Source organism: Solanum lycopersicum, chromosome 11 (assembly GCF_036512215.1).
Source record: "Solanum lycopersicum chromosome 11, SLM_r2.1".
Lineage (NCBI taxonomy): Eukaryota > Viridiplantae > Streptophyta > Magnoliopsida > Solanales > Solanaceae > Solanum > Solanum lycopersicum.
In genome coordinates this window covers 3,988,383-4,000,956 of record NC_090810.1, presented here as the reverse complement: position 1 = coordinate 4,000,956, position 12,574 = coordinate 3,988,383, and the positions used below count along the sequence as shown (strand labels likewise).

Here is a 12,574-nt window from a genome sequence, read left to right as displayed (position 1 = left end):
CAGCTAGGTACACAAGAGACAAAAAATGAGGTATTTTCCCTTTATCGCAAGGCAATTTTAGAATTTTAAGTCAGCGAATAAATTATAAAATTGAAAAATCATAACAAGTTGCTAAAATATATGGATGTAAATTCTCATGTATCACGAGTTTGACTTAAATCCTAAATTCTTCCCTAAAGCTATTATTTTGGTAAGAAGATGATAATGCATGTTAAAACTATATATTATTAAGTCTTAAACTTAAACTAGAGATTATAATTATCGATCTCATAGATAATATTTGTAACGAATCTAAGTCACTGTGATTCGTGAATGCTTGTTTTATTAAAAATCTCAAAGAGGAAAGGAAAAGTTAAATGATCAAGGATGAGATTATGAAAGGATAATTTAACAGTTGAATGTCGTTTATATTCAATAAAATTGAAAAAAAAATCATAATATTCTTAAATTATATCGAAATAAATAATATCTTAACAGTTAAACCTAGTCTTACTACCCTAGCTATATGAAATATACTCTTGCACATTTGCAACAATTAAGGACCGTTTGGTATACCTTGTGATATTAATCGAACAATTATCAAATCAGATAGATAAATAATTTGAAAGATTATAAACTCCAATATTATTTTTTTTTTATCAAAGTTCAATTATCATAATTATTAATTAAAAGATTGACTATTATTTTGGTTTATTCATTCATTTATTTATTTTTATAAAAAGAATAACCAAGCAATTATTTTCCTAATTATTACTTGTGAAAGGATTCTTCATCTCATATTCTAAGTTGCAAATCTATTAATTTGGTAATATAATCCAAACCAAAAAATATGATTAGTCCACAGTCCACGGTCTAATTACTGACTAAGATATAGAGATACAAAATCTTTGAAATAAGCTTTAATTAAACTCCTAATATTCCTCATAATGTCTAATTTAATAATAATAATAATATATACACCAAATTTTTAATTTAGTAATTAATGTGTGGTCCTTCAATTATATAATAATCGATCCTTCTCCAAATCAATAGGAATTGGTGCTATAATTTGGTCCACACGTACAGAGTTAAATCATTTTAGTTTACTTTTAGATTCAATTAGTTTATTATCTATAAGGTAAATAATTAAACAAATTTAAAATATATAGTTGTCTGGTTTTAAATTAAATTAAGGCACGACAGAAACTATAGATTAGTGGGGAGGAAGTGGAGGTTTAGTAGGTACTAAAGATACTCGTAATATGATAGTGATATTGTTTACTTTGAGTAAAATTGAGTTTAAAATTTTAAGGCTAAAAAAATTATTAAAAATTCTAAATGGATATATCAATTTTTTTTCTAACAAAAAAAGTAAAATCGCTACTGACGCAACGATTTCTTCTCAAAATTGTTGGCCTAGCAGCGATTTTGTCCATATTTTTTTCTTTTTTAAAAAAAGAAATTGGCAGCGTTTTGGCTTTTTTTTAAAAAAAAATTAAAATCGCTGCAACAGTAGTGGTTTTATAATTTTTTTTTTGAAAATTGATGTATAGATAGCGATTTTAGTGGGTAAAAATTTATTTTTTAAAAAAATTGCTGTGTTGGCAGCGATTTCTGCACTTTTTTTTGTTCCGTCTTTTTTAAAATCAAGGCATCTATTGAAGTGATTTGTTTTTTTTTTAATTTTCTGCCAATTATTTTTTTTGAAAAAAATTATATCAAAATATTGGTAAAATTTTTGGTCAAAATAAAAATCGCATTACAATTGTTAATAAAAATTTCACTTAATATGATTATAAGAAATAAAATGGTAGCAATATTTTTTTAAAAAACAATTAATTAACTAAAATAGTTGCCCATGGCACCAAATTTCTAAAAAAGAAAAAAAAAGTTACACGGAAATCGCTGCCTTAACAATGATTTTATAAAAAAAATAAAAATAAAATTTCCCTCTAAATTTGCTGCCTAGGCAACGATTTAAAAAAAAAGTTTATGAAAACGCTGTACGGGCAACGATATTTTTTTAAAGTGAAAAAAGCTTGGAGCCCTTTTGGTTAAAAAAAATTAATATATTCCTTTGAAATTTTTGACAATTATTTTTACCCTTTAAACTTCGAACTCGAGTAAAGTCGCATAATAATAACAAATTAACCGATATACAAACAAAGATACTAAGTCCGGCTTCACACTATTACTTTGTCATCATCATCATCATGTATACTTGTTTCGTCGACTATGAACTCTAATATTTAGTTATTAGATTAAAACAATCTAGTAACTAATATATTGTGTAATATAATAATATGTTTTGAGTCAATCTCTCATCGCTTTCTTATCAGACCTTATACATTTTTTTAATTTCTTTTTCACTATATTATTACGAGACTTTGTTCGCACATCCAACGCAACAACGATAACTATGGTCAATGTATGAAATACATACAACATTTTATTAGCTAGCTCCTAGCTAGTCTTTATATATATATATATATATATATATATATATATATATATAGGTGAAAAGTTACATTGAAATTGGAGTTTAACACTAAAAGGTTGATAGTTAAAAAGCTACAACCTAGAAAGCAGATGTTGGGGTAATTGCAAGCAGAGACCAAGTGTCTTTGGAAATAGGAAAAATCTTTTGTCTTTTTGTTATTTTCTTGTTTTTAAACTTTAGGATATAGATTAATATTCACCAAAAAAATAATTTAAAAATAGACACAAAAATAAGCAAGGATATTGAACTTTTACCATAAATATACATATACTAACATAATTGTTATTTATACAATCATCCTTTTTATTTTTATTCCTTATTTAATTCTGATATTCAAATAAAAAATTTATTGGATCAATTTTGTATTGAAAAGTCTCAGATTAAAAGATAAATCACTTCATAATAAAGATATATATATGATTATGTATAAATATGATTCAAATTTGAGATTTTTAACTGAGATACATTTTTTTTTACGGTAAGCAGCGGCGTAGCCACATGATGGTCAGGATGTCTAATTGGATACTCTTCATAGTAAAAAGATATTATATATACAAGTAATATGATACACAAAATGATTAAATAACATATTTTAGATACCTTTAACATAACAAGTTGTTATAGCCTAGTCGTTTCACCTCCTTGGAATGAGGAAGTGTTCATGGATTTGAATCTCACTAATTTTACTTTTTGAAAAAAGCTAAAAGCATTAATTATGCTATTGTGAAATTTCTAGCTCCGTCACTAATAACAAGTCACATGAATATATTCATTTGCTCCTACTAGACAGCATCCACACTGACTCAAATTAAATCTGTGATCACTTTTTCTAGTCAAAGCTAATAAAAAGATTCACTATGCATGTCATACTAATAAGATATAAATGTTATCAACCAAACAAAGACAAAACAATGCCATATCAAAATACGTAAAAAAATATTCTCCAGCATCTTTTCTCTTATAAAGGAAGAAACTTTGTGTAATTGGGTGGCTTGCTCTGTGTATTTGGGGTGGGGGGGTGGGGGTTGAGATTTATAATAAGAATTTAAAGTATCGTTGTTTATAACAATTTTCAATAATTTTGACATAATAATATTTGCATATAGTAAAACATGAAATGAAATGAATTTAATCTGACTCAATTTCAAAAATTAGTTTATGAAACAAAAATTCTTCATAATCATATAAGAAATTAAAATCCACAATATAAGATAAACTAAACAATACACGATCAAAGAAGTACTCCAAATGGCTAAAAAAAATGTATTCGTCGTTATAGTTATCGTCAAAGCTTATATATAGTGTCATTTTATTTCTTTTGTCATTCAATATATCTAAATTATATACTAGCCAATAGCCACTCTAATATTTCGCATCAAACAAGCTCACGAAAAAAAGGTTAATTCACAAAATATTTTATATTTACGTAGAATTTAGAAGAAAAAAAAAATCTTTTTTAAAAAATTGATGTTCTCAATCTATTATAATATATATTAGAAGCTCAAAATGCTTTCACTAATTCTTGTTTAGACAAGTATACCCCACCCCCACCCCAACCCCAACCCCACCAACCCTACCTCACCCCTCATCAACAAGAGGATATTTAATTAATTACTTATAATTAAATGAACTAATAATAGAATGTTCCTCTATTAGTTTTTCTCACGTGTAAGAGTTTCTGTAGCTTACATATTTTTTTTATAGTATTAAAAATTAATTAATTGGTACAATACAACTTGGCATTTTCTTACTTAATTTTTTCCATTTTTTCAATCCTATATAAGTGAACCAATCCCCATGAACCCTTTACACAACTTAGCCAAAATCTTCAAGAGAAAAAAAAAAGTTACAATAGTAGCCTATTTTATTTTTAAAAAATGGCTCTTGAAACTGTTGTTTTCCAACAAGATCCTTTCAATTATAGCCACAAAGATTGTAATTTTTACAATCTTGAAACTTTTCATGATTATGGTAATTTTGGCTATGAGGGGTATAATTGGAATTCTTCAATACCACAAAGTTACAACGACGACGATAACAACAACAATATCAATAATAATAATAGTAATTCTTCGCCGGATAAATATTTTCCGGTGGAGAGTACGGTGGTTTCAGGACGGAGAAAAAGGCGGCGGACAAAATGCGCGAAAAACGAGGAAGAAATACATAATCAAAGGATGACTCACATTGCCGTCGAGAGAAATCGTCGACGGCAAATGAACGATTACCTCGCCGTACTCCGGTCGTTAATGCCGCCGTCTTACGCTCAACGGGTAATTTTATTATTTTTTAATTTTTTTTTCTAATACGCACGTAACGACATGCATTTTATTTATAATAGGCAAGTTGACAATTTTAAATTTTTGTATATTTAATAGACACGCGACCTATGAGATTGTACTGTATATATTATTATAGCGTCATTTATCACAAGTAATGATAATGAAACTTTTTTTTCGAGTTTAAATATTATACACTAATACAGCTGGCATTATAAAAAGTTATTTAGATAAAACATAAATTAATAACATGATAAAATTTAAATAGTATATAACGTGTTATTATGGGTTAAAATTCATTAATAATTTAATTTTTTTAAAAGAGTATTCATACAATTAGTGCAATTAAACATATTTTTATACTATGATTGGTTATTGTTATTTTTATTATTTATATTATTTTCAAGTATCGTAACTTGATTAAGATTGATGCGTAGTTATTATTATTAATTATTGCATTATTTTTAATACAATTAATTAACGATATATCTATGTTTTTCTTGTATAATTTCTTAGATTAAATCAAGTGTATTATTTGAGTTGGTAATTATTGGTAGGTCATGTTTATTAATTTAATATAAAAGAACGTATAAATTGCCCTAAAGATTAGGAAACATCCAGGTTGGTAGTTAAAAGTCAATTAAAGTATAAAGTAGTAAAACAATTATTTTTAAATAAAATAATTGATACAATTATTTAATTAATTGTTATTAATATTTTAGTTTATTTGTGATCATAATGTAAACAGGGTGACCAAGCATCAATTGTTGGAGGCGCAATTAATTTTGTTAAAGAACTTGAACAACTCCTCCAATTTTTGGAAGCACATAAACAAGTTATTACGACTAACCAGCAACATATTCAGTATAGTTCGTTCTCTAAATTTTTCACGTTCCCTCAATATTCTACGAGTAATAACAATCACCCGTTGGCGGCCGCCACCAGCAACGAGGGGTCGGAAGAGAGACGGTCGGCGGTCGCGGATATCGAGGTGACCATGGTGGAAAGTCATGCAAATGTTAAGGTGTTATCAAGAAGAAGACCAAAACAATTGTTGAAAATTGTTAATTGGTTACAAGCAATGTGCCTGACTATACTTCACCTTAGTGTTACAACAGCTGATCATATGGTACTTTACACATTTAGTGTCAAGGTTAGTATATATGCTCAATTTTTAAAAATTATTTCACAATATTTTTTTTAAAAAAGACGTATCAGACTTTTTTAAGACGAAAATATCGTTATTAGACTTGTTGTCTAGGCCATTTGTATGACTATAAGAGCACGCGTGTTATTTATGTATAAAGTTAATACGACGTTTAATTGATAATTTAAAAAGCCGCATAACTAATATATGCATGTAAGTTATTTTATGTATTAATTATTCCACCTTTTAATACATAAAATAATTTACATATACATATATTAGTTATTTGACTTTTTAAATTGTCAATTAAATATCGTATTTAGTTTTATACATGAATAACTTATTTTTTATTTACTCACCAAATATCGCTAAGACTATATAATTAATACGTGAATAACTCTAACCAGCTATCAAACAACGTAAAAAAAACTTCTATCAAAAGAAAGAAAGGAGTGTTTTTAAGACATAATTACTTGTTTTTTAAAAATAATTAACAATAAAATTGTTCATTGCTAATTTTTTTTTTATTATATTGGCAAAAAAAAGATGAATTTATAAAGGGGTCTAATTATTTTTGTATTTTTACATGAGACAGGTGGAAGAAAATTGTGAGCTAAATACAGTGAGTGAGATAGCAAGTGCTGTACATGAAATGGTGGCCATGATTAAGGAGGAGGCTATGCCTTGTTGAGATGACCCCCCACCCCCCACCCCCCCATTCCCCCTACCCACCCCCTAACTCCAAATCCAAGAAATTGAAGGGGAAAAAAGGATTTTATATATTATTGTCATGATCAAATCATTGTTTTTTTTAGGTTATTTATGAAAATGTTTATCTTATTTGTTTTGTATTTGTTTTGCCTTACGTGATGTAGTTTATAAAAATGTAAAGATAAAGTTATTAAGATACAGATCGTCAAATTATTGAACTTTGGGTTTTTCCCTTTTCTTGATCTATATTTATATGGATAATATTTGGATCAATATTATTTTTTTTTTTTATGAACAATCAATATTATTCAATTTCAAACCGTTTTCCATACCTCTTAACAAAAGTCAGGAATTTGGATATGAAATTAATAGATTAGAGTTAGTTTATTCGTGTAGTTATTTACTCCTAATTGAATAGAAATTTATTTTTTGAAATTATCCTGACTTTTGTACTTTGATGAATCTTGAAATTTTTTTAACAGAAAAATTATTCAATTATATAACTTATTTTACTATATTCTTTAAAATATTTTGAAAAAAATACAAAAAATTATATTTTACGTGATGTATCAATTGCACATCGCTTACGCATTGTATCAGTCGAATTACCTAAATACACAATTTATTTTGCTGTATTCTCTAAAATTTCCTACTATTTAAATTTTTTTTAAAAATCCTTATTTTACGCGATGTATCAGTTGAACACGTCATTTTACGTGATGTATATGTCGGATACATCACTTTATGATGTTTCAGGACGTACAAAATGTATGGGGATGTTACTTTACGAGATGTATCGAAATACTACGTGATATATCTAAAATAGAGACAAAATATATCAAGACGTTGAGGGATGTATCCAAAATTGAAATGTGATGTATCAGTACGTTTGTATCTAGATTCCATCAAATTTAAGAAATTTTATAATTTAAAAAAATATTTAAAAATTCATGTAATTAACTCTTAACACTATAAAATACGTGTAATATCTAATTTTTTTAATCGTCTATGTTAAAGCCAATTGATTGCATAATATATATATATATATATATATATATATATATATATATATATATATATATATATATATATATATATATATATATATATATATATATATATGTATATAAATCCCCCCACCCACCCCACGCCAACATATGCCACATGGCTTTGGTACCGGAAGTGTCGAACACTAATTAATTTTGAGAATGTTTTCTTACAATTATTATACATTATATTATACATGTCCCACAATGTGATTTTATATATTTGTGGGAACTTTCCTTAGATTCTTTGCTTCATTCTTAAAATGTTAGTAAATCTTTTACACTAATAGTGCATATCATGATCGAAATCGATTATCTCTCAATATTTTTTGAATTGAGTTTATCTCATAAGATTTGTCTGGTGTGATTTTACATTTTTTATATAATTTGCAGGCTATCACACAGTGAGGCTGGAGTTTGTCTAATGCATACAAAGTGCTCACCAAAAAGGTAAAGAATGTGATAAATGTTATAGCGACTATGAGTTATTTTAGAGTTTCGAAAATAGTGCATACAATAAATAACACGTTTAATGTTATTTAAAATTACTAGTGATAGCTAATAAACCACATATTATGATATATAAATTGCATTAGGTAAGTTCAATTCGATAATTAATGTTTCTCTACAATTGGCCAAGCAATTTCTTCATCATTATAATTCTTCCACTCATACAGTAAGAATAAAAAAGTAATAATTGTATTATCTTTAAGTTAATAAATCCATTAAAGATAGGTTACCCATCTCGATAATGTTTGATTATAATTGGCCATGCAATATATTTAATCATTATTATGTTTATTGATTCAATTAATTTTATTTATGTGGTGGTCCTAAATATGTTCCCCTTTCCCTTATCTAAATCAATATAAAGATACAAAATTCATAAACAATTATTAATTATGCACCTTCTCATCAAATAATTTGTTCTTTTCAACTTCTAGGAAAGTTCATATAGAGATGACAAGACTATTAGTACTAAATTTCAATCGTGAAATAATCACAAATTTTGAATTCAAATCTGATTATAAAATTAATTTTTAAAAAATAGTTGTATTTCGATTTTTATTGTGAATTAATCAATTTCTATGTGAGTAGGATCATCGAATAAAAAATTAAAAAGAATGATCAAAAGTTTTGCTAGTTATTCCTTTTTGGGACTATTGTAGAGTAAATGATCAATCTTTTTCTTATACCTTATAGACTACGTAGATAAGGTTTAAAGACTAATTAATTAAAGATTCTTTTGAGCAAACTAAAATTTTTATAATAAAAAAAAATATTCAATAACAACTGCCTAAAATTTCTTTGAAATAATAAAAGGTTACATGTTAATAACCCAATTAATTCTTCGGAAATATATTATAATACCTTCATTGACAATAATAAAAAATATAGACATATATTATTTTTGATATCTTTGTATGTATATTTATTTTTGCTAAATTTTTTTTTTGTTATAACGTGTGTAACACTAATCGACATGGATTGTGATAAAATTGTTAAGATTTCTTCATCTTTATAAAGAGTTTTTTTGTATATAGTAATATATTGTGTGAAATAAAAAATGTCAATAGAATATCAAACGTAACGTATGGAAAATCGAAAAGAAAAAAAAATGTGTACTTTTTTTTCTTTGCTTTTATGTGTAGTCTTATATGTTGAATCTTTGAGCAATGACATTAGCTAAAAGACATTTTCAAAAAAGAACCTTGAGGTGAAATTTCTCTGGACAAATCAATTATTGGTTCATGAGAAAGTTTACTAAATAAAAATTGAATATCCAAAATATGATATTTTGTCAGCCTTTTTTTACATCAAAAGATAAGAGTAATTTGGCTATCAAAAGCAAATTAAAAAGGACTTTATATTATAGTCAACTTAATATTATAGTGCAAAAATACTAAACAACATATATGTATAACTTTATTGTGAGATGATTAAGTGTATGAGAATCAAATTATTGAATTTTTTGGAGTGAAATCATCAAACATAGAGTTTTTCTTATAAGATTGATTAAAAACTATACATATACTTATTAATATAAAAGGATTATAAGTCGCAATAGTTAACTTGAAAAAACATATGAAAAAATTGCGGTAAGAAACAAAATATTCTACTTTGACTCTCCAAATTAAATTGTAACAGCATATCGTAAAAGAAAACGCTAAGGATTACCTATTTCACACTAGTCCTAACCTTGTTGGACGGAGTTATCTGGTACCTATTACTGGTGAAAGGTGACATATATTTTATGAAAAATTATTCAGGGTGTACGAAAAGCTGGTACAGACACCGAAGTTATAAAAAAACATTTTTATTTCTCAATTATACACTGTGTATCCTAAAGTTTAAGAAGTGATGTGACCAAAGAAAAAAAGCTGAAATAAGAACTGAACATATTTGAGAAGATTTGTTGCCACACAAGAAGTTGAGAATCCATATAGGTTAAAAATAAAGTTACAAAAGCTTCCTTATATGTACCTACTATATATGATTTGAAAATCTTGGTTTCTTTGACTAATAATTTTTCTCCCGATCCTTATCTATATTAAAGTTCGATTAGATTTGAATTCACTCGGAAAAGTTCCATATTAGGACTTAGGAGGTAAAGGCTACCTAATAAAGGTTACTCTGTACCTGGAGAGACTTGAACCGAAGACCTCGAGCAATTGTACCAATAGGACGTGTATGTTCATGAGTTTTAGCTTGTTGCGAACTTACTAGGCCTAGCCATCGAGTCGAACCCAACCGAGCTCACTCCCTTATCGAGTTGAGTCGAGTCTGAGTTGAATCTATTCAAGCTTTTTACGTTATCAAGTACAGTTATACATCTCCTTAAATATAATATAAATAACAATAATAGCATAACTAATATAATTTCATAAATAAATCTGAAGAAGGTGATATGTGTGCACAAATTTTATTTTTATCTTATCCAGATAGAAATATTATTTTCGATAGTAAAAACTTTGTAAAATTATTTTTGAGAAAGAATATTTTCATTGAAAATGTTTGTTATTTATATCAAACATGCCTGGAATATAAAAGATTGTCCTTATCCAAACACTCAAAAGGTGATATCGTAATCGAAAATAACATTTATCAGCCACTTTTTGGTATTGGAGTTTCATATTTAGAATTAAAACTTCATGATCATATTTTCGAATTTTACATGTGTAAAATTTAAAACTTCACGATATATAATTGTTGTTTTCCATTTATAAAAGCTAAAAATAATTACATGTGAATATTATCCGAAAATATTAATGAATATACGTGGGCCAAAATATAACTATAGCATCTGAGTTTATTATAATGAGTAAGTTTTACATATAGCAAACATAAAAATCATATTTGTATGTTATATTTATAATTTATATTATTGCCCTTCGTAGCAAATTTTATGTTTGCTATAGAGCTTTTGATTCGCTAGTTACATCCAATTTTATACGAATTGTTCAGTTTTGTATAAATTGATTTATACATTGTAATTTGTATAATAAGATCTGCATTTGTAAGTGTATTGAACAAAAATATATATATTTGTATTTGTATATATACTTTTCTCTCGCTTTATACAAATACAAATGCATTTTATACATTTTATATATTTGTATACCGAATTGATAATTATATACCAAAAATGACTAATTGTATACTGATCATATGACAAAAAGGGACATTTGCTGCGAATAACCAAAAAAAATTACAACTATAACATTTAATTTAAATTAATAGCTTGTTATTTCATACAATTTTCCGTGTTATGAATTGGTTCCAACATGAACAACAAATTGCATAATATTGCTTTTGACTTTTTTTTTTCAAGCTAGTGCCACGTAGGCAAAAAATAAGTATAAAATTACTTATAAAATGAGTTCAGGGGGTAATAGGACCTTAGTATAATACAATTGTGTCTCTGAAATTTCGGGCACAGGTTGAGGGGGTACTTATACATTTTTCCATGTTATAGTATAAGTAGACATTTTTCACATTTGAAGGGTCGTGTCTAATATAAATAAGATATTATTAGCTTTTTAACACCATAAAATTTGGAAAAAGGTTTAGCTAATTGGGCCATGGGCTGTAATAGCATTTGGGTTCACAATTTGGGCTACTTTTAATAATCCTAATAATGCACTTAGCGGGTCGAGTAGTGAAGGACACGAATAACATATTTTAATTTAGGAATTTTCACTTATAGCCAATAAAGAGTAACTTAATTATGCTCCACAACGATAGTTTACGATTCTTAGCTACATGTTAGAGGAGGTGAGCGAGAATGGGGGAGGGAGGAGAAAGGCGAGCAAGAGATGTCAAAGAGCACAGAGAGGCTTATTGTGTATGTATATATGTCGAATTGTATATGTTATCAAATAATTGTATCTATGTAACTTATATACATATTCGAATATTTAGCGAGCGAGATTGGGGGAGAAGGAGAAAGGTGAGCGCGAGAAGGAAGAGAGTGGAGAGAAATTAATTGTATATGTATATGTAGCAAATAATTGTATATATGTAACCAGTATACATGTGATTGTATATCTGGTGAGTGAGACTGGGAGAGGGGGGAGGGAGAAGAGAGGCGAACGAGAGAAGGCAGAAAGTGAAAAAAGGCTAATTATATTGGTATATCTAACTATCTGTCATATAATTGTGTGTATATATAAAAATTTGTATTTGATTTGTTTTGCTATATGTAGGAAAAAAAAAAGAGGAGAGAGGCGTAGAGATGATATAATTACACCTAAAATTAAACTGCGAGCCGTAACTAATTCAAAATATGGCTATGTTAGCTAAATAATTAGTATATATTTGCGACAACTTCAAGTTCCTTCTCTTTTTTCTTTTTTCAAGTCACAATCAGAATGTATATATCCGCGTACATTTAAAATATATTTCAGATACA

The 12,574-nt window shown here is 27.1% G+C and overlaps 1 protein-coding gene across 1 annotated transcript; it reads left to right on the top strand.

The window, feature by feature from the left end:
- The first annotated feature begins 4,276 nt into the window (after nucleotides 1–4,276).
- LOC101264779 (transcription factor bHLH96-like) lies at nucleotides 4,277–6,889 on the top strand. Its single transcript, XM_004250076.5, has 3 exons — nucleotides 4,277–4,752; nucleotides 5,507–5,911; nucleotides 6,501–6,889. The coding sequence occupies exons 1-3, from the start codon at nucleotides 4,357–4,359 to the stop codon at nucleotides 6,594–6,596; spliced, it is 897 nt and encodes a 298-aa protein (XP_004250124.2). The 5' UTR covers nucleotides 4,277–4,356; the 3' UTR covers nucleotides 6,597–6,889.
- Nucleotides 6,890–12,574: the final 5,685 nt, after the last annotated feature.

Coding starts and splice junctions, on each gene's coding strand:
- LOC101264779 (XM_004250076.5), top strand. CDS start 4,357: ATGGCTCTTGAAACTGTTGTTTTCCAACAAGATCCTTTCAATTATAGC. Junction 4,753..5,506: donor CGCCGTCTTACGCTCAACGG/GTAATTTTATTA, acceptor TAATGTAAACAG/GGTGACCAAGCATCAATTGT. Junction 5,912..6,500: donor TTTACACATTTAGTGTCAAG/GTTAGTATATAT, acceptor TACATGAGACAG/GTGGAAGAAAATTGTGAGCT.